Source organism: Papio anubis, chromosome 15 (assembly GCF_008728515.1).
Source record: "Papio anubis isolate 15944 chromosome 15, Panubis1.0, whole genome shotgun sequence".
NCBI lineage: Eukaryota > Metazoa > Chordata > Mammalia > Primates > Cercopithecidae > Papio > Papio anubis.
In genome coordinates, this window is record NC_044990.1 from 27,878,087 (window position 1) to 27,904,277 (window position 26,191).

General features: G+C 39.8%; 1 protein-coding gene across 5 annotated transcripts in view; it reads left to right on the forward strand.

Moving 5' to 3' along the window:
- SETDB2 (SET domain bifurcated histone lysine methyltransferase 2) overlaps nt 1–22,851 on the forward strand; it is a 51,777-nt gene extending 28,926 nt beyond the window's left edge. For 2 of the 5 annotated variants that reach the window (XM_031655846.1, XM_021929621.1), the window contains 9 exons: nt 6,547–7,110; nt 10,297–10,413; nt 11,033–11,202; nt 12,830–13,055; nt 13,560–13,659; nt 15,706–15,799; nt 18,363–18,703; nt 21,214–21,302; nt 22,413–22,851. In XM_031655846.1, the coding sequence (XP_031511706.1) occupies nt 6,547–7,110; nt 10,297–10,413; nt 11,033–11,202; nt 12,830–13,055; nt 13,560–13,659; nt 15,706–15,799; nt 18,363–18,703; nt 21,214–21,302; nt 22,413–22,530 (1,819 nt within the window). In that variant the 3' untranslated portion in view covers nt 22,531–22,851. The remainder of the gene's footprint in view (nt 1–6,546; nt 7,111–10,296; nt 10,414–11,032; nt 11,203–12,829; nt 13,056–13,559; nt 13,660–15,705; nt 15,800–18,362; nt 18,704–21,213; nt 21,303–22,412) is intronic. The other 3 variants (XM_021929622.1, XM_021929623.1, XM_021929624.1) reach the window with 3 other exon arrangements.
- Nucleotides 22,852–26,191: the final 3,340 nt, after the last annotated feature.

Sequence of the window (26,191 nt, forward strand, 5' to 3'; positions counted from 1 at the left end):
TAGGCTTAAACAATCCTCCCACCTCCTCCTCCTGAGTTGCTGGGATTACAGGCTTGAGTGACTGTGCCTGGCCTAATCTTCCTCTCTAACTGTAACACTGACCAAGACTAACCTCTCTCAGTGCCCCATTCCTTCCTGCCCTCCCCTACCCTCTTGATAATCACCCTTCTACTGTCTACGATGAAATCACATTTTTAGATTCCAGATATGAGTGAGATCCTGCCATGTTTGTCTTTCTGTACCTGGCTTATTTGACTTAACATAATGTCCTCCAGGTTCATCCATTTACCAGGTTCATCCATTGTTACCGCAAATGACAATATTTCATTCTTTCTTATGGCTGAGTATTCATTGTTGGTGTGAATGTGTATATATGTGTGTGTATACACATTTTTATCATTCATCTGTAGATGGGCATTTATATTGATTCCATATGTTGGCTACTGTGAGTAATACTGTAATAAACTGGGAGTGCAGTTGTCTTTTTGGTATACTGACTTCGTATCCTTTGGATATGTATCCAGTGATAGGATTGCTGGATCATATGGTTGCTCTATTTTTTATTTTTTGAAGAACTTCCATACTGGTTTCCATAATGTCCATACTGATTTACATTCCCACCAGTAGTGTACAGATGTACCTAAGAGATAATTGCAGATTTGGTTCTGGACCACTGCAATAAAACAAATATCACAATAGAACAAGTCACAAAAAGGTTTTGGTTTCCCAGTGCATGTAAAAGTTACATTTACACTATACTATAGTTTATTAAGTGTGCAGTACCATTATGTCTAGAAACACAATGTACATACCTTAATTTATAAATACTTTATTGCTAAAAAATACTGACAATAATCTGAGCCTTTAGCAAGTCCTAATCTCTGTGCTGGTGAAGAGTCTTGCCTCGATGTTGATGGCTGCAGACTTGTGGGCAGAGGATTACCCAGGTGCCGAGGCAAGAGACTGAAGGCACAAACTGTTTCAGCATAATAAAGAAAATAGTTAGAATAAGAATAGTTATAATACAAATTAGATACAGAGATGATCATGGACATTATCAATCATTAGTATAGACATTATTAATCATTAGCTTTTAATATTACTCTTTGTTGTATTACTAATATAACTAAGGAATGACCAGCAGGTATAGGGTCAGGTGCTGAAGGGACATTGTGAGAAGTCACCAAGAAGGCAAGAGGTGAGCCCTCTGTCACGCCCGCATAAGGGCCACTTGAGGGCTCCTTGGTCAAGCGGTAATAGCCAGTGCCTGGGAAGGCACCCATTACTTAGCAGACCGCGAAAGGGAGTCTCCCTTTCCTTGGAGGGGTCAGGGAACACTCTGCTCCACCAGCTTCTTGTGGGAGGTTAGATATTATCCAGGCCTACCTGCAGTCATCCAGAGGCTTCAGCCCCTCCCTGTGGTGCTGTGCTTCAGTGGTCATGCTCCTTGTTCACTTTCATGTTCCTCCCATACTCCTGGTTCCCCTTTGAAGTTCTTAGAAGATAGCAGTAGAAAAAAAATAGTGAAAGTCTTAAAGTCTTTGATCTTTCTGATAAGTGCATAGAAGAAAACGCTGACGTATGCTGCCTTCTGTCTCTGCTTCGGCTACCTGAAAGGGAAGGGCCCCCTGTCCTATGATCATGTGACTTTCTTGACCTTATCAATCACTTGGACGACTCACCCTCCTTACCCTACCCCCTTGTCTTGTATACAGTAAATATCAGCACGCCCAGCCATTGGAGGCCACTACTGGTCTCTGTGTCTTGGTGGTAGTGGTACCCCGGGCCCAGCTGTTTTCTCTTTATCTGTTTGTCTAGTGTCTTTATTTCTTGCGATCTCTCGTCTCTGCACACGGGGAGAACACCCGCAAAGCCCCATAGGGCTGGACCCTACACTGACTAATGAGGGTGGTGGCTGCTGACTGTTGGAGTGACTATGACAATTTCTTAAAATAAGACAGCAATAAAGTTTGCTACATTGATGGACTCTTTCTTTCACGAAAGAGTTCTCTGCAGTATGTGATGCTGTTCATTGACAGCATTTTACCCACAATAGAACAGCTTTCAAAATTGGAGTCAATTCTTTCGAAGCCTGCCACTGCTTTATCAACTAAATTTATGTAATGTTCTATTAATAAATCCTTTGTTGTCATTTCAACATTGTCCACAGCATCTTCATGAGTAGATTCCATCTCAAGAAACCACTTTCTTTGCCCATCCATAAGAAGCAGCTCCTCATCCATTCAAGTTTTATCCTGAGATTGCAACAATTTAGTCAGATCTTCAGGTTCTACTTCTAATTCTAGTTTTTTGCTATTTGTATCACATCTGCAGTTACTTCCTCCACTGAAATCTTATGCCCCTCAAAGTCATTCATGAGGGTTAGCATCCACTTCTTCCAAACTCCTGGTAAGGTTGATATTTTGACCTCCTCCCATGAATCACAAGTGGTATCTAGAATGGTGAATCCTTTCCAGAAAGTTATTTACTTTGCCCAGACCCATCAGAGGAATCACTATGGCTGGCAGCTTAATAGCCTTATAAAGTGTATTTCTTTTTTGTTTTTTTTTTTTTTTTTTGAGATGGAGTCTCGCTCTGTCGCCCGGGCTGGAGTGCAGTGGCCGGATGTCAGCTCACTGCAAGCTCCGCCTTCCGGGTTTACGCCATTCTCCTGCCTCAGCCTCCCGTGTAGCTGGGACTACAGGCGCCTGCCACCTCGCCCGGCTAGTTTTTTGTATTTTTTAGTAGAGACGGGGTTTCACCGTGTTAGCCAGGATGGTCTTGATCTCCTGACCTCGTGATCCACCCGTCTCGGCCTCCCTAAAGTGTATTTCTTAAATAATAAGACTTGAAAGTCAAAATTACTCCTTTGTCCATGGGCTGAAGAATGGATGTTGTGTTAACAGGCATAACAACAACATTAATCTCCTTGTACATCTCCATCAGAGCTCTTGAGTGACGAAGTCATCATGGCTCAATGCAGCCTTGACCTCCCCAGGCTCAGGCAGTTCTCCTACCTCAGCCTCCTGAGTAGCTGGGACTACAGGTGTGCACCACCACGTCCCACTAATTTTTTTCTATTTTTAGTAGAGATGGAGTTTCTCCATGTTGACCAGGCTGGTCTTGAACTCCTGGGCTTAAGCGATCCTCCTACTTCAGCCTCCCAAAATGTTGAGATTGCAGGCATGGGCCACTGCACCTGACCGTAGTCTCTTTTTATGAGAAAAGTATACTCTTATGTTTATATTTGGAAATTTTATAAATAAAAAGTGTTTTAAATGTATGTTCCTCTTGACCTAGTAATTCCTCTTAAAGGAATGTATTTCAAAATAATAATCAGGAATTTGGTCAAGGATTTATATATGAGGATGTTCATTAAAGTAGTAACATAGAGACAAATTGGAAACAAACATTTTCAACATTAAAAGATTTATAGGGCTGGAGTGGTGGCTCACACCTGTAATCCCAGCACTTTGGGAGGCCAAGGTGGGTAGATCACTTGTGGTCAGGAGTTTGAGACCAGCCTGAACAACATGGTAAAACCCCATCTCTGCTAAAAATACAAAAATTAGCTGGACTTGGTGACACATACCTGTAATCCCAGCTACTTGGGAGGCTGAGGCACGAGAATCGCTTGAACCTGGGAAACAGAGGTTGCACTGAGCCGAGGTCATGCCACTGCACTCCAGCCTGGGCAATAAAGCAAAACTCTGTCTCTCAAAAAAAAAAAAAAATTCTAAATAAATTATAGTACATCCTTTCACCTGTTAGACTCTGAAATCCAAAAGCTTCCAGACCCACCTGATTGATGAAGCTCTATGAAAACAGGCATTCTCATTTATTGCTGAAGGAACTGAGACAATGGAGAACAATGTGGCAATATTAGTGAAATAACTAATCCGTTTGCCTTGTGACCTAACACTCCCATTTCTGGGAATATGTTCTGCAACAATATCTTTACACGTATGAAATTGTTATTCATACAATAAAAGTCATAAGTAATCTTAAAGATTATTACAATAAAATTAGTTATTAAAAGATCACTGTATAAGTTTACCGTATATGTTCTAAAAGATAACTGTGTAAGTTAACTAGTCCACTATTGTGGTCTAGCCTATACTACATGTTGTGGAAAAAAGTCCATTATTGCAGGCTAGGTAATTAAATTGTGGACTTATGCAAAGGATTACTATACATTTGGAGAAAGGATGAAGAAGCTCCATATCTGCACGTCCTATGTGGTAGCCACTAGCTACATGTGGCTGTTTAAATTTGAATTAATCAAAATTAAATAAAATGTAAAAATTCAGTTCTTTGGTCATGCAAGCTACATTTAAAAGTGCTCAGTAGCCACATACGCCTACTGGCTACCATATTGGACAGCGCAAGTATAGACCATTTCTATCAATGGAGAAAGTTGTTTTGGATGGCACTGCTTTATATAGTGTATTAGTCCGTTTTCACGCAGCTGATAAAGACATACCCAACACCGGGCAATTTACAAAAGAAAGAGATTTTTTTTTTTTTTTTTTTTTTTTTTTGAGAGGGAGTCTCGCTCTGTCGCCCAGGCTGGAGTGCAGTGGCGCGATCTCGGCTCACTGCAAGCTCCGCCTCCCGGGTTCACGCCATTCTCCCGCCTCAGCCTCCTGAGTAGCTGGGACTACAGGCGCCCGCCACCGCGCCCGGCTAATTTTTTGTATTTTTAGTAGAGACGGGGTTTCACTGTGGTCTCGATCTCCTGACCTTGTGATCCGCCCGCCTCGGCCTCCCAAAGTGCTGGGATTACAGGCGTGAGCCACCACGCCCGGCCAAGAAAGAGGTTTAATGGACTTACTGTTCCACATGGCTGGAGAGGCCTCACACTCATGGCAGAAGGCAAGCAAGAGCAAGTCACATCTTAACATGGATGGTGACAGGCAAAGAGCTTGTGCAGGGAAACTCCCGCTTATGTTACCATCAGATCTCATGAGACTTATTCACTATCACGAGAACAGCACAGGAAAGACCTGTCCCCATGATTCAGTTACCTCCCACCAGGTCCCTCCCACAACACATGGGAATTCAAGATGAGATTTAGGTAGGGACACAGCCAAACCATATCATACAGCAAATACAACCCGTCTCTAAAATACCTGTATTATAATACGTAACAGACACCTAAAGATAGAACATACTATGTAAAACAATACTCAGATTATTTGTGAAAGTTTAAAACCTGATTTCCAAACACATGGAAGCTTTTCACAGATTTTTTTTTTTTTTTTAAGACAGGATCTCACTCTGTCATCCAGGCTGGAGTGCAATGGTGTGATCATGGTTCACTGTAGCCTCAACCTCCTGAGTCCAAGCAGTCCTCCCACCTCAGCCCCCAAAGTAGCTGGCACTACAGGCATGCACCACCAGACTTGACTAATTTTGTTTACTTTTTGTAGGGACGAGGTTTCACTGTGTTGCCCAGGCTGATCTTGAGCTCCTGAGCTCAAGCACTCCTTCCGCCTTGACCTCTCAAAGTGCTGGGATTACAGTTGTGAGCCATCACACCCTGCTGACTTTTTTTTTAGATTAATAACCACCCCATTTTCTCCTGTCAGCTTGCCATTTTTTCAGATGTATCAATATGATTGCGAGGTAGATCACATACTATGGAAAGAATTCAGTTGGTACTATTGTTGAAGGCAAACAGTATAAAGAATTCTTGATGAATTAATAAGTTTTCAGCCAGCCTTTGTTTTTGGCATGTAAAGAGCTTGATCCCAGCATGCCTGAAGTAACCTTCTTCAGTATTTTATTGATTGCATGCTCTAAATCAACTCTAAATTTGCTAGGTGCTATGAAATACCTAATAAAGTTACAGCTGTAATCACAGCTTCCTGGAGTATTCTGAAATCAGGTATAAGGCAGACCTGGTGCATGCCTGTACCAGCTATTTGGGAAACTGAGGCAGGAGGCTCACTTGGGGACAAGAGTTCAAGGCTGCTGTGTGCTGTGATCACACCTGTGAAGGGCCACTGCACTCCAGCCTGGGCAACATAGCAAGACCTCATCTCTGAGAAAAGTTTTAAAAATAGATACAATGTTTGTATGGCTGCAGAACATCTTAAAATGTGTATCTTAGAGTCTGGCTTATTTTAATATTGTCTAAGAAGATAGGAAATAATTATAGTTTTTTTTTTTTTTTTTTTTTTTTTTTTTTTGAGACGGAGTCTCGCTCTGTCGCCCAGGCTAGAGTGCAGTGGCCGGATCTCAGCTCACTGCAAGCTCCGCCTCCCGGGTTCCCGCCATTCTCCTGCCTCAGCCTCCCGAGTAGCTGGGACTACAGGCGCCCGCCACCTCGCCCGGCTAGTTTTTTGTATTTTTAGTAGAGACGGGGTTTCGCCGTGTTAGCCAGGATGGTCTCGATCTCCTGACCTTGTGATCCGCCCGTCTCAGCCTCCCAAAGTGCTGGGATTACAGGCTTGAGCCACCGTGCCCGGCCAATAATTATAGTTTTTTTAAAATGAATTGAACTATAAGTTTGAGATGCTAATGAATAATTTATTTTAACAGAACAACGGAAAATAAGGAAATTCTCTCTCTTGAAGATAAAGTTGTAGACTTTAGAGAAAAAGACTCATCTTTGAATTTATCTTACCAAAGTCATGACTGCTCTGGTGCTTGTCTGATGAAAATGCCACTGAACTTGAAGGGAGAAAACCCTCTGCAGCTGCCAATCAAATGTCACTTCCAAAGACGACATGCAAAGACAAACTCTCATTCTTCAGCACTCCATGTGAGTTATAAAACCCCTTGTGGAAGGAGTCTACGAAACGTGGAGGAAGTTTTTCGTTACCTGCTTGAGACAGAGTGTAACTTTTTATTTACAGATAACTTTTCTTTCAATACCTATGTTCAGTTGGCTCGGAATTACCCAAAGCAAAAAGAAGTTGTTTCTGATGTGGATATTAGCAATGGAGTGGAATCAATGCCCATTTCTTTCTGTAATGAAATTGACAGTAGAAAGCTCCCACAGTTTAAGTACAGAAAGACTGTGTGGCCTCGAACATACTATCTAACCAACTTTTCCAGCATGTTTACTGATTCCTGTGACTGCTCTGAGGGCTGCATAGACATGTGAGTAGAAAAACATAGCATTTCAAAAAATCTTCTGAATGTAAGGACACTTGTTAAGAAGTCTTGTTATGTATTAATTTGTCTATCTAAAACCTGTTCGAGATTCTACAGTAAGACTGGGCATGGTGGCCCATGCATGTAATCCCAGCACTTTGGGAGACCAAGGTGGGAGGCCAGCTTGAGCACAGGAGTTTGAGACCAGCCTGGGCAACATGGCAAAACCCCATCTTTACAAAAAAATTTAAAAATTCGCTGGGTATGGTGGTGTGCACCTATAGTCCAACTACTCTGGAGGCTGGGGTAGGAGGTCTGCTTGAGCCCAGGAGGTCAAGGATGCAGTGAGCTGTGATCACACACTGTATCAGAGGCCTGGACAACAAAGCAAGACCCTGTCTCCAGAAAGAAAAAAAAAAAAGTCTACAATGGGAAAATGAGCTCTCACTAGCAGTAGGGAAAAAAACCTGTAATTATTTGCCAAATATGATAATTTGAAACTTATTTCTTCCAAGGATGCATATTTCCTTTAATCTAGTACTAATACATTAAGAGATCATCAATAGCATTACAACAAATGATATTTAACAGTGCCAGACACTGTGACAAGTACTTTACATTCATTCTCTTAATCTTCACAAAAACCCATGAGGTAGATAATATCTCAGTGTTATACATGAGGAAGTTAAGCCTCAGAGAAGTCAGTTTGGAGAGATCATAGAACAAATTGTAGAGACAGGATTTGAACCCATGTTCTTAACCATTGGGTTGTATGTTGCATTTTACTTTTAAAAATCATTTGCTGGCTAATGTGATGCTTATAACTAGTGTTTTCTTGATCGTAGTATGGTATTAATATCCCATTAAAAAATGAAAACATGTTCTAATATATTAAGACTTTGAAAACCATTTTAAGGGTGTGTAGTACACATACATTTGTAGGAATACAGATATAGAGTGGTGTTGCATTATATGTACATTTAATGCAAATTTAGCTACCCATACTTGGCAAAAAAAGAATAAGAGAATGATAAATAATTTAAATAGCATAATAATAGTTTTCACCATCCTCTCAGTTAATTGGAGTGTAAAATGAGAGCTGTATCTACTGTTACCTCAGTTTGGCTCAGTTCCTTGAGGCCTCTCATAGAGAAAACCTCTCACTGCACTGTTTTATTCTGTTTAAAAATATGTATTTTATTTTGTGAAGATTACCTCTAAATGTAACCCAACTACCTCATCTGGGGACTTGGCTCTCCAAAGGAATAGAAACAGGTACCTACCTGCACAAGACTGGGAACTAGGCCAATATCTCACAGGGCCTGGAACTGTATTAATGAAAACCTTGTTAACAGCTGTAAAACCAATAGGGTCAGAGCCAAAGAGTTAGAGAAGGCACCCAACGTAGAGCAGCACAAAGGACTAAACCCCACAGAAGGTATGATTTCAAACAAACATTTAAAGCACCCACGCAACGATGTTTAGGACCACGAAGGCAGCATGAATCCCGACAAGAAGAGAGAATTCACACCTGAGGAATCAGAGATAAATGTTGAATCTAATTGAAAGGGGTTTTAAAACAGGTATAATTAAACTGTCCCAAGAGGCTGGGCACAGTGGCTCATACCTGTAATCCTAGCTCTTTGGGAAACTAAGGTAGGAACATCATTTGAGCCCAGGAGTTCGAGACCAGCCTGGGCAACCTAGCGGAACCCCATCTCTACAAAAATACAAAAGTTAGCCCAGCGTGGTGGGACGCACTTGTAGTCGCAGCTACTCAAGAGTCTGAGGTGGGAGGATCACCTGAGTCCAGGGAGGTCAAGGCTGCAGTGAGCCGAGATTGCGCCACTGCACTCCAGCCTGGGCAACAGAGTGAGACTCCTTCTCCAAAAAGAAAAGAAAAACTACTAACTTAATTGTATATGAAGTGAGCAATACCTAATCCTGTAGAAAAGTTAAAAGGAATTAACTAGATTTGTATATAGCATGGATGGGTCTCAAAAACATTATACTGAACAACAAAAAAGCAAGTTATAGAATAATACCTATAGTAAATTTTTTTGTAATGAAAAACACACAATGTATTGTTTGTAGATACATGTGTATATAAAAGCATAAAGGATGCCACACTAAATCTCTTGAGAGTTTAGTTATATCTGTAATGTTTTACTTTTTAACTTTTTTTTAAGAAGACCATGCATATGTGGTGTATATGTGGTGTGTATATTTTAAATTATATATACAGGGAACAGAACTAGGTAAAATGCTGACAACTAATTCTGGATGGTGAAAATATGGATGTTTATTATCTGTATTTTTCTGTACTGTATTTTTCTGTACTTTTTAAACTTTGCACACAAAATCACATGGGAGAAAACAATTACAGATTTTCATATCTGTAAACAGAATCCAAATTAATGAATTTGTTGATTGTTGTCATTGTTCTTTTCTCTTGCAAACAAGCAGCCACCATTCTGATGTGTATGAATTAATAGAGAAAATACAGAAGAGAATCATAGAGGAAAAGACCTTAAAGTCACTTGTTCAGCAAAGGAAACTAAGATCCAGAGATTTTAACCAGCTCACCAGCAGTCACTTACCTAGTTATACAGCTAGAGTCCCCAAGTTCCTTACTTTGTATCAAATTATGGTTCCCTATCAAATTAGTTAATCATCTGAATAGAGGGGAAAGTACATAAAGTTTTATGGTTGCAAGCTTCCTGCCTCGCAAGAGTATGAAAAAAGGATTCAATAATAGCGTCAATCTCCCCAGTCTGTTTCTGTGTCACTGGAGTGAGAGAGAACTTAAGACATCTGCAAAACTACATCCTTACAAATTTGACATATTTAAGTTTATCCATTGTAAAAGAGCAGAAGTAGCAGAATTCTCACAAACAAACTTCTGTGCTGAACAGTGAAATTAAAGGAATTGATTTTTAAAAGCTAAACTCATATAGTTAAGTATTTTATGAACAAATAGAGATGCAGTGCAGTTTACAATTATTTATAAACTTTTGGGAGGTATTGTCTTTCAAAGAGATCTGTGTAGGGAAAAGCTCATAGTGTTCATGAGCCAAACTATTCTAAATGCTATTGCATCTTTTATTACATCATTTACACTTTTATCAAGACAGTCTCTTGACTTAACTTGGTGCTTTTTCATTCTTTCTCCAACCACTGCTTTCCTTTTAGAACAAAATGTGCATGTCTTCAATTGACAGCAAGGAATGCCAAAACTTCCCCCTTGTCAAGTGACAAAATAACCACTGGATATAAATATAAAAGACTACAGAGACAGATTCCTACTGGGTAAGGTACCTTGAGGATTTGTTGCAGGGTGTGTATATCTTTGAAGGTGGGTACCTTTTATTGTGGTCTAAAATCATATAGATGTTATATCTAGTTTAATTTGGTTCCAATACCAAAAATCTAAATTATTAAGGAATAAAAATCCTGTATATTGTTCATGGAAATGGTAGTCAGAGACCACACATACATCATGCGGAGTGTACTCGAACACTCATCTGCTTTGAGACTGGCTCTTACCCCTGTAGGATCAGCCTACCTTGGGCAGCCATTTCTCCATTTAAAAATACGCTGTTTAGAACTCATTTGAGAATTGGGAATTTTCAACCTTTCAAGGTACTGACTCACTTTATCTTCACAAAGCAGCTCTATAAGGGAGGTACTGTCATATAACCTCCATTTTAAAAATGCAAAGATAAAGCACAGAGAAGTTAAATAACTCATCCAAGATAATACAGCTAGTAAATGTGGAAGCTGTGATGGGAACCCAGGCACCCTATCTCTAAGAGCTTTCACATTTAGCCTGCTTCCCTCAGTAGTTGTCAGTGCCAGTGAAGTGGCAATAAACTGCTTTTTGCTTTATGAGGTGTCTGTTTTTCTGTTTTGCATATTTTGTTGACAGCATTTATGAATGCAGCCTGTTGTGCAAATGTAATCGACAGTTGTGTCAAAACCGTGTTGTCCAACATGGTCCTCAAGTGAGGCTACAGGTGTTCAAAACTGAGCAGAAGGGATGGGGTGTACGCTGCCTAGATGACATTGACAGAGGGACGTTTGTTTGCATTTATTCAGGTAAAGCAAAGGTTTATTTTAAAATTATTCTAGGGTAGGATCCTCTTCTGAATATCCATTTTCCTAGCCAGGGCCGTTGAGAGCTTACAACAAGGTAAAGAGTAACAGTATCTAAAAGGAACATCAGAGAAAGGCAGATGAACTGGGAACTTGAGCACTAAAAAGATGAGATGCTTAGGAGGTACTTTCTTCAAGAAAAGAAAGGTTGAGAGATGACACTGGTTTTTGTGTGAGGGCTTGTTATGTCCAAGGCACATTTGTTTTGTCCGCATGGCTACAGGTACTTTGGGGTAAGGGAAGAAAACTTTTTAAAAGTAAAAAAACTAGATGACTAGCTTGCCAAGGTAAAGATTACCAGTCAAAAACTTTCTTATTCAATGTTTTGAGCTATTATTAGAATTTAACAAGTTAATTATGTAATATCTGCATGTTATAATTCAGTCAGTGACTTTAGGCAACTCACTCTATTTTGGGGACTGCAGAGAGTTGTCCATGCCACAGAGCAAAACTTCCTGAGCAGTGTGTTACAGTCATGCAATTACTGATTCTTTAGGGCCACAGTCCCCAGGACCGAACACATCAGTCTTCGGTAGTCTTACACATTTACCTCCAGCATGTCAGGCAAAACCCTTTATTTTCTGTGCACATCCTTATGTGAGAAAGTTTGGGAAACACGGCTTTAGAGCCAGTCTAAAGGAATTGTCCTTGACTTAGTTCTAGCAGCTAGGCAGCAGGGAACAGAACAACCAGGTTCTGAAAATTACTCATCTGAAAAAATCAGGTTTATCTGTTTACATGACCAAGTGCTTAAAAAAGAAAAGAAAAGAAATGTCAGGTTTACATCAGGGAGGGCAAGAAAAAGCTTGCAGAGTTATCTGAATTCAGAGTAGTCACACATATGGATCCCTGCCACTCCCCACTTACAGATCCACATTCTACACAGCCTGCCTAGACATTCATCTCTCATACTTCTCAAAATAACTGTTGGATGAAAGCTACCTGTAAAATGCCAAGCAGTGTCCAGGAAGTATCATTGGTTTTATCGTTGTTGCTAGAAAATATACCTAAGATATGTCTCTGACCTAATGATGGGTAAGAATATCCTGCTATTAATTTGGACTTGGCAATTATAATATTGAATCCCTTGAAAGAAAATGCATAAACTTTAAGATTTTAGTGTTATGCAGAACTTAATATGACAACACTAGGAACATATCACCACATATTTAAACAGGTACTTTTGTTAAAAATTGTAAGTTTCAGATGATAAAGCCTTTTTAACTAGACATAAAAGCTACAATTTTATGACTAGAGGTCATCTCTAATTTTCTAGGGTATTTTCTGATCCATATCTTTGTTTTGGATCATTGTAGCTAAATCTCTTCGCTTTTGTATTTTACCAAAACAGACAGATGGTTTTTTTAGATACCCTGTTTTTTCATATACTAGAAGATAAGAAATATCACATTGGTCTTTGTCTTGCAACAGTTTTGTAGGATGAGTTAATGTGTTTATCTTCATTGTAAAACGTATGGGTTCTTTAGTCATGGAGTTGAAATACAGATGTCTATTTATTGTTAGCAATTATCTTCTGTGTTGTTCAAACTCTTTAACATTTTCCTTTTAGGAAGATTACTAAGCAGAGCTAACACTGAAAAATCTAATGGTATTGATGAAAATGGGAAAGATGAGAATACTATGAAAAATATATTTTCAAAAAAGAGGAAATTAGAAGTTGCGTGTTCAGATTGTGAAGTTGAAGTTCTCCCATTAGGATTGGAAACACATCCTAGAACTGCTAAAATTGAGAAATGTCCACCAAAGTTCAGTAATAATCCCAAGGAGCTTACTATGTAAGTAACAGCTGAAGAACTCAGAGTAAATCTAAATTATCAATCAATTGGTTCATTTTGCTTCCCCTCTTTCTTTCTTTTCTCCTCATTTGTATTTATCATTTTGCTTCAAAGTTGTTAAGTCTAACACTCTGAGAAATCCAGGACATTTAAAAATGTAGCCAATGTACTATCCTCAGTGTTCCAGTTCTGGAATTTTACCTTATATGACTTCAGTCAGGTTTTTTATGGATGTCATAAGTTTTGCTGTTTTTTAAAATTTTCTATCATTTTATCTGAAAAGTTTTCATAGGTTCTCTTCCTTTTTTAAATGTACTTCAAAAATTATTTAAAGTATGATTATATTTACTTTCTCTGGGGAAAGGAGTAAACATACATGTTCTTACTTAGGTTAATTTCTAATAATTAAGGATATTTCTGTAATAATGGATATTATCTATACTTCAATAAAGAGAATGAAAAGAATTTTTAGTGATACAGAATAATTTTTTTTTTCCTTTTTAGGGAAACGAAATATGATAATACTTCAAGAATTCGGTATCATTCAGTTATTGGAGATCCTGAATCCAAGACAGCCATTTTTCAACACAATGGGAAAAAAATGGTAAAAACTGCAAAATGTAGATGGGACCCTTCTTTTCTTTTTTAATTTTTTTTTTTTTTTTTTTTTTACATAGAGTCTCACTCTGTCACCCAGGCTGGAGTGTAGTGGCACAGTCACAACTCACTGCAGCCACAATCTCCTGGGCTCGAGTAATCCTCCTCCCTCAGTCTCCCAAATAGCTGGGACTACATGTGCACAGCACCATGCCCGGCTCTTATTTAGTAGAGATGGGGTCTCACGATATTGCCCAGGCTGGTCTCCAACTCCTGAGCTCTAGCAGTTGTCGTGCCTCAGCCTCCCAAAGTTCTGGGATTATAAGCGTGAGCCACCGCACCCAGCTGATGGGGCCCTTCTGAGATATAAACTATTGCCTTTCTATCCTTTACTTAGCTCAAAATGTTTGTGTTACTTTATAGTGTGTAGAATTTCTTTTATTGTTTTGAAATGGTGGACTGTGGAAATGCTAGGACCATGTTCTATTTACTTAGTATCGTCCATAGCAGTTGGCGTGTTTCCAGCTTGGCTGTATGAGGAGAATGCTGGTCATGATCTGACAGTGTGCTCCACTGAGATCGATAGGTATCCCATTCTGAGAATTTGTGGGAGAAGCTAAAGTGTTCAGGAGTTAATAGTGATATATAAGAAAAGGGACAGAGTAATTTAGGTGAAGGAGAACAAGGTTTTTGTTTTGTTTTGAGATGGAGTTTTACTCTTGTTGCCCAGGCTGGAGTGCAATGGTGCAATCTCAGCCTACTGCAACCTCTGCCTCTTGGGTTCAAGCGATTCCCCTGCTTCAGCCTCCCGAGTAGCTGAGATTACAGGCACCTGCCACCATGCCCAGCTAATTTTTTGTATTTTTAGTAGACACGGGGTTTTCATGATGTTGGCCAGGCTGGTCTCAAACTCCTGACCTCAGGTGATCCACCCACTTTGGCCTCCCAAATTGCTGGGATTAGAGGCATGAGCCACTGTGCCTGGCCGAAGGTTTTAAGATGTGTGAGAAAGAAGAGATGCAATTTTAGGAAAGAATCATCCAGAAAACAATATTTTACATTGTAGCCTCTGAGGATACCCTTTGCATTGTGAACTAAGATTAGTCAGAGACTGAAACATAGAAGCAGAGAAAGAGAAAAGAGAACAGAGAGAGACATGATGGTAGCTTACTTTAGGGCTTGTTGATGAAAAGTAAAAACTCTTCTCTAGGTGTTATGCAAATATTTGACCTCTGCCTGGTAATGGTACAGTAGCTACCTCAGGGTCAGAGAATTATGAAAAGATTGGCCATGGTGTCACACAGACCCAGGTTTAACCTCCAGCTCTGCTGCCTGCTAGCTGGGTGGTATCTCCATACATACATTTCTTTTATCTGTAAAAAGATAATAGTATATGTTTCCGAGTTAGGAGGATTAAATGAGATAAACATCAGCAACTTGCTTAGCATAATGCTTGGCATCCAACTAACTGCTCAATACATGTTGACCATTCACATACTGAGAACTTTCATAATAATTATATGGTCAATGTGTATTGAACACTTAGTTGGTTGTCAAGCATTGTGCTGAGCGTATACCCCTCTTTTAAAGTTATCATTACTACTTAAAGTGACTGCAGTGTCTACAATGCGTAAGCACTATCAAATTCGTTAACCTTTCTTTGAGGTAGAGAGTAGCCAATGAGTGTTTTTCATCTTTACACAACTTACAGTTGAAGCCAAATTTATAATCTAGTAATAACACTTTCTCAGTACTGAGGATGATTAGAATTGAGGGATACAGACAGATGCATTAAGATTTTAATTCCCAAAGAATTTCTTGACAGTCTTTATAACTGTGGCTTAATAAAGCACCTAGAAGTAGAACACAGTCAAAGGGGATGACACATTTTGCCTCCATTAGTCTAAAGACTCCTTATGATATCAGCTTTGAGGCTTTCAAAACGAATCTAGTACATATGGCCTATGATGATTGACACTTGATAAAAGAGGCCTAACTGCTAAATACTTTTGCCTGACCTGGAAAGTAAAGACATCTTCCTTGTTTTTTTAAGGAATTTGTTTCCTCGGAGTCTGTCACTCCAGAAGATAATGATGGATTTAAACCACCCCGAGAGCATCTGAACTCTAAAACCAAGGGAGCACAAAGTAGGCTTTGTTTCTTCTGTGAATGCCTACCTTTTCTGCCTGTTTCTCTGTCTCTTGCTCAATACCTGTAGCTCATTTTCTTAGATTCCATAATAAACATGCTGCATTTGTCAGAAAGGTTACAACTTGTCTACATAAGACATCAGCAAACTATTGTTTGTGAGCCAAATCTGGCCCTCTACCTGTTCAGTATGGCATGTGAGCTAAGAATGATTTTTACATTTTTAAATAGTTGAAAAAAATCAGAAGGCTATAATATTTTGACACTTAAAAATTATATGAAATTACAATTTTAGTGTCCAGAAATAAAGTTTTGGCCAGGTACAGTAGCTCACGCCTGTAATCTCAGCACTTTGGGAGGCCAAGGCAGGAGGAGGGCTGCTTGAGGCCATGAGTCTGGGCAATGTAGCAAGATCTTGTCTCAGCAACAACAAAGAAATAGCCAGGTGTGGTGGTGCACACCTGTGGTCTTAGCTACTCAGGGGGCTGAGGTGGGAGGATTGTTGAGGTCAGTAGTTTGAGGTTACAGTGAACTATGATTGTGCCACTGCACTGCAGCCTGGGCGATAGAGCAAGACCCTGTCCCAAAAAAAATAAAATGTAAGTTTTATTGGAATACAGCCAGTTTGCACTACATATTGTCTGCTTCAACATTACAACAAGAGTTGAATAATCACAATAGAAACCACATGGCCAGCAAAGCCTAAAATATTTGCTATTTTGCCTTCTACAGAAGAACTCTGCTGGCCTCTGGTCTAATTACCAGTAGTGACTTGATGCATGGCAAGAGGGGTGAGCCGGACAACTCTGACTCTCTGTGGTGTACAGGTGTTGTCCATGGCTTTGGAACCATCGTGCAAAGCAGCCACTTTCAAACTCTTTGTAGATGGCTTTAAAAATAAACACACATCACTCTCCTGCGGTTGCCTAGCCAATACTGCCACAGAGCCTACTCAGCATGACTCTGGCAAAAGGCTAAAATATTGCCACCCTGAGTCCTTGTGTTTCAGAGTTACTAGTCCTTGCCGTAGTTAATATTACAACTGAACAAACCTTATTTTTGGTACTTTTGCATTTCACTGTGTCCTTCACAAGGAGACATTGCTGAGACATGTCCATTTGTGAAGAATTGGTGAGCCACTGCTGCCTCTTCTCTCCTGCAACCCCAGCTCTCCACCTAATATTAAAGGATGGAGATTGGAGGAGACATGGCAGTTCCTTGATAGAAAAGGTTTATCGAGAAAGGGGATTTTGTGTATTATATTTATTTTATCATGCATGTGAGCCACAATGCATACCGTTGCTTTTGGTTCTTTTGCCCTTTTCATTGAGTACTACAATATATATAGTGGGTACTCTAAAAGTCAACAGCTATGTACTTTTTGTATAAAAAAATCCAGAGTTGTATTATGGCTTACATGTAACCCATGATTAAAATATGAGTACATGTAGGAACAGCAGCCAGCAACAACAGTGATGATTAAATTAAGAGCCTTAATTTTAAACAGGTATAATATCTTTGTGCCATTGAATTAGGTGGTCCAAGTAGCTTTGTGGCTCTTTTAAAATAAGTAATTTATACTTACTCCATCTGACATACATTCATACCTTTTTTTTTTTTTTTTAAGAGAGACAGCGACTCATTCTGTCACCCAAGCTGGAGTGCAGTGGTGGGATCATAGCTCCCTGTACCTTCCAGTTCCTGGGCTCAAACAGTCCTCCCACCTCAGTCTCCTGAGCAACCAGAACTACAGTCACACACCCCCTTGTTGGCTAATTTCTTTTTTTTTAAATTTTTTTGTAGAGATGGGGTCTCACTTTGTTGCCCAGGCTGGTCTTGAATTCTTGGCCTCAAGCATCCTCCTGCCTTGGCCTCCCAAAGTGCTGGGATTACAGGCGTGAGCCACCAAGCCCAGCCATATTCATACTTTTGAATACTTTCAAAAAACTATTTTCCTTATTGGATAAGAAAAACGATTAAGCAGTGCATCTGCTTTTAAAGGATTATTGTTTACAAAAGTGTAATTATTGAATGGTCATCTAGTAAAACACCAAACACTAATATGTGCAAAACCCCTAGCAATACAGTTGTCACTGCTGGGACTTGTGGAAGGTGACTCTGTCTGAGTTAGACCTTTTATTGGCAGCGTAAAGGCCTAGAGTGCCTCCAAAACACCCACTCTGTTACATTTGTTTAGAATATACTTAAGTGCAGATTCCAGAATTAAAGAGAAGAAAGTCAGTTTTTATTAAGAGTAGAGATTAAATATAGTAATGAAGAAGCAAGATGTAGATTCATAAAAAGGCATTTTTACGTAGTAGAGAGAAGGCAGACTTTGGGATTCAAACATTTCTGGGTTACCCCAGTTCTCATTATTGTGGGTCAGATGAATTCCTTAATCCCTCAGAGACTCAAAGTTTCCTTTATATAATTAATACTACCTGCCTAACACATTGTAAGGATTGATAATTAAAGCACCTAGCATCTAATTAGTGTTGTTAATTTCAGCACTATTGCTCAGCCAGTATATTTCCTAATGTTTCCTTCCAAAATATCTATTAGAGGACTCAAGTTCAAACTATGTTGATGATTTTGAAGATAATCTGCTGACTGAATCAGATGTGATAGATATAACTAAATGTAGAGAAGAAACTCCACCAAGGAGCAGATGTGACCAGGCGACCACATTGGATAATCAGAATATTAAAAAGGCAGTTGAGGTTCAAATACAGAAACCTCAAGAGGGACGATCTACAGCATGTCAAAAACAGCAGGTCTTTTGTGATGAAGAATCGCTAAGTGAAACCAAGAACACTTCATCTGATTCTCTAACAAAGTTCAACAAAGGGAATGTGTTTTTATTGGATGCCACAAAAGAAGGAAATGTCGGCCGCTTCCTTAATGTGAGTATAAGGGCTGAGATTCCTATTTCTGAACAACTTTTTCTGTGCTACTTAACATAATTATGAGGAAAATAAGATAAACAGACTCTAAAGTCAGACCATCTGGTTAGAATTCCAGTCCTCCACTTGTATACTGTTGGATGTTTTACTTGATCTCTGATACATCATTTTCTACCTCTGTAATATGGGGACAAATGATAACTGTCTCAGGATGTTATGAGAATCTAATGAATTATAATAAAGTGCTTAGAACAGTGCCAGCACATAGTAAACATTTGCTTTTTAAAAACTGTAAGAAATGGTGTATAAGAAAAGTATTTAAATATATCAGATTTAAATAAGCTCATTTACCTGAGTTGAAAAAAATGTATGGATAGGAAGTTATCAGTGAAATTAAATGGTGGCAGATATGTCCAAAGAATACTGCAGGGATTTAATGGTGTATTAATATGGAAAGATTGCCACAATATACTGTTTTTGGGGGTTTGTTTGTTTGTTTTGAGATGGAGTCTCACTGTGTCACCAGTGGCACAATCTTGGCTCACTGCAACCTCCACTTCTGGGGTTCAAGCGATTCTCATGCTTCAGCCTCCTGAGTAGCTGAAATTACAGGCATTAATGAATCCCATGATGAATGTGTGGAGCTGGCAGCTAGTGGGCAACAGAGCAATACTGGAATAGTGCTAATAATGGTATCATCTTTTTAGAAGCCTTGAAACGAAGCTATGTAATGGCTGTCTTCAGCAGCGAAACTCGTTACTTACAATATCTCCTCTCCAAAAGGCTTGTTTGTTACAGTGAAGTAAACATTAGGTTCTGTACATCTTCATGTTAAACTTACTTTGTGAAAACTTTTTGTTAAAAAAAAGAAAAAACAAAAGCCATACCTTGAGAAGTACTGTGCTCCCATTCCCATGCCCCCACTAGACCTTCTCTCTTTAGGTCATCATTTTTATTCTTTTTTTTTTTTTGAGACTGAGTCTCGCTCTTTCGCCGGGCTGGAGTGCGGTGGTACGATCTCGGCTCACTGCAGTCTCTGCCTCCTGGGTTCAAGCGATTCTCCCCATCAGCCTCCTGAGTAGCTGAGATTACAGGTGTGCACCACCATGCCTGGCTAACTTTTGTATTTTTAGTAGAGATACAGTTTCACCATGTTGGCCAGGCTGGTCTCAAACTCCTGACCTCAAGTGATCTGCCCGCTTTGGCCTCCCAAAGTGCTGGGATTACAGGTGTGAGCCACCGCACCTGGCCTTATTTCTCCCACCCCACCCCTTTTTTTTTTTTTTTTTTTTTTTTTTTTTTTTTTTTTTTTTTCTCTTTTTTTTTTTGAGGCCAGTCACCAAATCTGTCGCCGGGCTGGAGTGCAGTGGCGTGATCACCGGCTCACTGCAAGCTCCGCCTCCCGGGTTCATGCCATTCTCCCGCCTCAGCCTCGAAGCCCGCCCTGCGCCCGGCTGGTTTTTTGTATTTTTTGGTAGAGCCCGGGGGTTTCCACCATGTTAGCCAGGATAGTCTCGATCTCCTGACCTCGTGATCCACCCGCCTCGGCCTCCCAAAGTGCTGGGATTACAGGCTTGAGCCACCGCGCCCGGCCTTTTTTTTTTTTTTTTTACCATAAAACATAGCATATTATATTCACTGTTCTATACTTTGTTTTTCAGATTAACAGTATATTGGGCCAGGTGTGGTGGCTCATGCCTGTAATCCCAGCACTTTGGGAAGCTGAGGCAGGTGGATCACTTGAGATCAGAAGTTCAAGACCATCCTGGCCAACATAGTGAAACCCTGTCACTGCTAAAAATACCAAAAAAAAAAAAAAGAATTAGCCAGATGTTGTGGCACATGCCTATAATCCCAGCTACTTGGGAGGCTGAGGCATGAGAATCACTTGAACCCGGGAGGTGGAGGTTGCAGTGAGCCAAGATCATGCCGCTGCACTCCAGCCTGGGCGACAGAGTGAGACTCCATCTCAAAAAAAAAAAAAAAAGTATATCGTGGCAATCTTTCCATATTAATACCCAGAGCTGCTCATTCTTTTTATTTGTACCCTTTTGTTTATAGCCACATAGAATTCTGTTGTGTACCAAAGTTTATTCAACCAATCCACTTTAGGCAAATATTTGGGTTATTTCCAAACCTTTAACATTAAAAACAATGCTCAATGAATAATTTTACACATGGAAACATATGCAGATGAATCTGTGGAATACAATTCTAGATATGAGATTGCAGAATCAAAAGACAAATGCATTTATAATAATGATAAATTTTGATATATTTTCTAGGGATTTGTCCCATTTTTGCATTTCTAACAGCAACATATAAAAGTGTCAGAACAGGGCTTTTCTGAATGGGTTCCCACTATTAACAGCAGCTGTGATATTTTATACATTAACAAAAAAAGAACAGTCAGTGTGATATATTAAAAACAGAATGGTTTTCTAATGCAAAAGCACAAGGCATCAGACTTTATGCTATTTCTAACCTTTGTGTTTATTTTTATTTAACAGCATAGTTGTTGCCCAAATCTCTTGGTACAGAATGTTTTTGTAGAAACACACAACAGGAATTTTCCACTGGTGGCATTCTTCACCAACAGGTTTGAAATTGATTTTGCTTACTTAATTCTGAGGAAATTGTGACTTTAAAAATAACAATAGAGGACTGAGTGCCATGGCTCATACCTGTAATCCCAGCACTTTGGGATTGCTCGAGCTCAGGAGTTTGAAACCAGCCTGGGCCACATGCCGAGACCCTGTCTTTACTAAAAAAAATACAAAAAGTTCGCCAGGTGTGGTGGCCAGCTACTCAGGAAGCTGGGGTGGGAGGATCACTTGAGTCCAAGAGTTTGAACCCTGTCTCAAAAACTGATAATTACAATAGAAAAATATTTTAAAGAAGATATATACTATAGCCCCAAATATCTGGTACTGTAGAATATTCAATTATCCTAAACTGTTCCTATTCAATAAGATTTTGAGGCCGGGTGCGGTGGCTCAAGCCTGTAATCCCAGCACTTTGGGAGGCCGAGACGGGGGGATCACGAGGTCAGGAGATCAAGACCATCCTGGCTAACCCGGTGAAACCCCGTCTCTACTAAAAAATACAAAAAACTAGCCGGGCGAGGTGGCGGGCGCCTGTAGTTCCAGCTACTCGGGAGGCTGAGGCAGGAGAATGGCGTAAACCCGGGAGGCGGAGCTTGCAGTGAGCTGAGATTTGGCCACTGCACTCCAGCCTGGGTGACAGAGCGAGACTCCGTCTCAAAAAAAAAAAAAAAAAAAAGATTTTGAACACCTGAAATTTCAACTCTTATTCCCACTTAGAATGAATGCCTGAAAGGACTGAAGATATCAGGTATCACCCAGTTCCACTCGGGATAAATGATGCAGAGTGCTACATAATTTTTAATTCAGAGCCATTCCCCAGCTACTTCCACACTGCAGGCCTCAACACATGACTGGGTCCCACTGTTGGCAAAATATACTTCCTTCCTCATATTGATAGGTTCCTGCTTAACATTTTAGTAGATTTGAAATAAAACTCAAATGGTTATTCTTAATAAAAGGTCATTCCTAATTGGTGGGTGTCAGGTGAGAGAATAGATCATATTTTTGAGGATGGTTAATGTTAAAATGAAAATTGATATAATTTGGTTCATTGGTAGTTATTTAGGGTATTTTATGATTCTTTTCAAATTTCTGCTTTCTAGGTATGTGAAAGCAAGAACAGAGCTAACATGGGATTATGGTTATGAAGCTGGGACTGTGCCTGAGAAGGAAATCTTCTGCCAATGTGGGGTTAATAAATGTAGAAAAAAAATATTATAAATATGTAGCTAATGCCTGTTTGTGAAATTAGCTTATTAGGCTGAAATTAAAGCCATGCAAAAGAAGGTCTAGGTCCATCAAGGTAATTCCCCTCCGTTTTCCTTTGTCATGGGGTTCATATTTTATTTCAGATTTTATTTGTGTGACTTAGAAATTCCAAGAACACAATTAGGACATTTTCATACACATAGGGTATCTTGTTCACTGCTGTGCTACTTTACATGAGTAGGGTAGAAGTGTATATTTTACATGAAATACCACTGTACAACTTATAATTTATTTACAAATTATATATTAAGAGAAACAAATGTCATAACAGAACTCAGCTGTTTCTAATTGCTTTGTGACTGTTACCTTTTAGTTCATGCCCCCCCCCCCCGGAGAGCTAAATTTCACATTTTTACCTACAAAATTGATTTTTAATTCCTGGTAAATCATTTACCATTATGAGCTACAAGGTGGGCAACAGCGCCTGAGGAACTAATTTTATGCATGTTACTCCCAAATATTTTAACACTTGTTGGAGAAGCAATATCTGGATCCATAAAACACTGTCCCATCAACCATGTGAGTGAAGAGAGGGAGAACCTCTTCTGTAAGTAAGATTCTGGCAAACTCTTTGAAATGAATCTTCTTTTCCACAGATTTTCTCTACTCTTTCAATACAAAAAGATAGGACAAGAGGGAATAGAAACCTGGAGGAACTTGAATATTTTTGTTCTAGGTAGAGTTAGAGATACAGTTATTGAAAAGGAAACCTAGAAAGTAGTCAAACTTGGCTTATTTAGGCCAGAAGTAATTGGGCTGGGCAAAAATTTCACTTAAAAAGCACAAGGCCAGGCATGGTGGCTCAAACCTGTAATCCCAATACTTTGAGAGGCCGAGGCAGGCGTATTACTTGAGCCTAGGGGTTTGAGACCAGCTTGGGCAACATGGCAAAACCCTGTCTCTACAAAAAATGCAAAAATTAGCCTGACATGATGGCATGTGCCTGTAGTCCCAGCTACTCAGGAGTGAGGTGGGAGGATCATTTGAGCTCGGAAGGTCAAGGCTGCAATGAGATGTGATTTCACCATAGTACTTCCAGACTAGGCAATAGAGCAAGACCCGGTCTCCAAAAAACAACACAGCACTCACACACACACACGCGCGAAAACAATTCTGAACTGTGAAATCTGAAACAGCCCCTTGGTATCTCCTGGGCATTTTTTTTTTTTTTTTTACAGAAAAAAGGGAAAGAATAAGCACTTTACCATAGGTTACTTGGCGCTAATCATCTATCTATTGGAAAAGGGGACTGGGAAGGCCAAGCAGACTGGGAAACCAGACAGCTAGGGAAAGGAGCAAAACAGCCCAGCAACCTACAGAAGAGGAAAGTTGAGAAATCCATTTATTCACCGTAGAGATGCAGGAATTTCAGGCAATGCACTAAAATGAAGTGGGGGGGGAAAAAAACTTGGATCAGTACAGGAACTATTTTTGTGCAAAAGAGAATATTATGGATCAGTCAGTATTTCCTTGAGCTCTGCCTGTGGAGTCCATTTGACCTTTAGGAATATGAGATATTCTGTCAGTTTTATCTTGGAGAAATTTCTCCTAAAATCTTAATGTGCTTTAGTCTGGACTGTTCATAGCTATCATCTTCCATCAGTATCCCAGAGATTCACTTTGTCTCTTATGTCAGATCTGTTTCCAGTTAGATCCCATTATTTTCCTTTTCCTTGGTTTACTCTTCCACATATTGGTAAAGCTCTTCTAATAGCTTTTGAAAAGGAAAAATGAGAAGTAAATATTTTGAATCTCTGTGTGTTTGACAATGTCTTTATTTTACCCTTATACTTGATTGCTGTTTTGGTTGGCAAGGTATAGAATTCTTTTGTGGTCTCCATGCCCAGTTTTGAAGACATCTGCTAGCTTTCAGTGCTGCTGCTGTGGAGTCTGAAAATGTACTGTCTTCTGGCTTCCAGGGTGACTACTGGAAATCGAATGCCATTCTGTTCCTTCTCTTTTGCATAATCTGTTTTTCTCTCTCTTGAAGCTTATAGGTTTATCTTTGTCTCAATGTTCTATCCCTGTTAAGAGTCCATTTTCATCCTTTGTACCAGGTGCCTGGTGGGATCATTCAGTCTGAAACTAATGATTGCCCATCTCTTCTCTCTTTCTTTTCCAGATGTTAGACCTCCAGAGTTTGATCTCTAATTTTCCTACCTTTTCTCTTAACTTTCAGGTCTGTCTTCTTGCTAAGACCTTTTCCTAGGACCATTTCTCAATTTAATCTTCCAGTTCATCTGTTGCATTTTATTTTTCTAGACTCATATTGTCTCATATTTTTAATTTCTAAGAGCTCCCCTTCTCTGAATATTTTTTTAATAGCATCCTATTTTGGCTCATAGTTGCAGTATTTTATCTCTTTGAAGATGTTTGTATGTTTATGTATGTATATGCACACATGTATACATACACATGCATGCATCTCTATATTCTTTCTGCATAATCTGTGTCCTCCAGAGTTTGTTTCTTGGTTTCCCCTATATGTTTGTTTTGGTCTCATTCACATTACAGGCTTTCCTCAGAGTTAATGGTCTTGGTAGTCTACTCATATTTAAGTGTGGAACACCAAAAAGCTTACTGTAAACAGTGTGTGGTAAAGGGCTGTTTGTTTTTCTATGACCTACCTGAGCTATTTTGCTGGGGAACACCCTAATGTCAGTCTCTTTAGGGCCTTTCATTTTGGCCTGCAGGAAATACTCTTCCATCCTCCTGCGTGGAGGGCAAAAAAAAAATAATAATAATAGTTGGCTGCTAGGGTCTGCTCACTTCCCTGTTTTGCAGACTCCACACTCTTCTGCAATTCATTTCATAGTTGTCAAGACTATACAAATTGTCCTTTTTAATGTTTCTCTCTTCTGCTATCCCTAGTTGGCAGTCTTCTTCTTTACAACCTGCTGAAAGTGGAAGACCTCCAGTTTTCCTTTGATTAATTCCTCAGCAAACCACCAACTATTATATGTCTTTTTTCCAGAACAACTATTTTTTAACTATAAGTATATGCATTTATATTCTCTACCTATTTGTTAGATTCACTGAAAACCTCATCTTATATGGTGCTCTGTACCCTATGGGTGCTAAATAAAGACTTGCTACTGGCAACTGGATTTAGGATCAGTTAATTCTGCGTCCTTTTAAGATACGCTTATTTAGGCCAAACTCAGTATAATTTTTTTTAAATTTTTATTTATTTATTTATTTTTGAGATGGAGTCTTGCTCTGTCCCCCAGGCTGGAGTGCAGTGGCATGATCTCGGCTCACCCGTGATCTCCTGGGTTGAAGCGATTCTCCTGCCTCAGCCTCCGGAGCAGCTGGGATTACAGGTGCCCGCCACCAAGCCCGGCTGATTTTTGTATTTTTAGTAGAGACGGGATTTCGCCATGTTGGCCAGGCCAGTCTCGAACTCCTGACCTCGTGATTCGCCTACCTCGGCCTCCTAAAGTCCTGGAACTGCAGGCGTGAGCCACCGCGCCCTCCCGGCCAGTATGATAAAAGTTTTTAGGAGGAATCCTCAGGAGAGTGAGTGTTTCTCCTGCTGAGTCGTGGGGGGTGGAGTAGGAAAGCCTGGCATTTGGGGTTTTTTTGTTGTTGTTTTTGAGACGGGAGTCTCGCT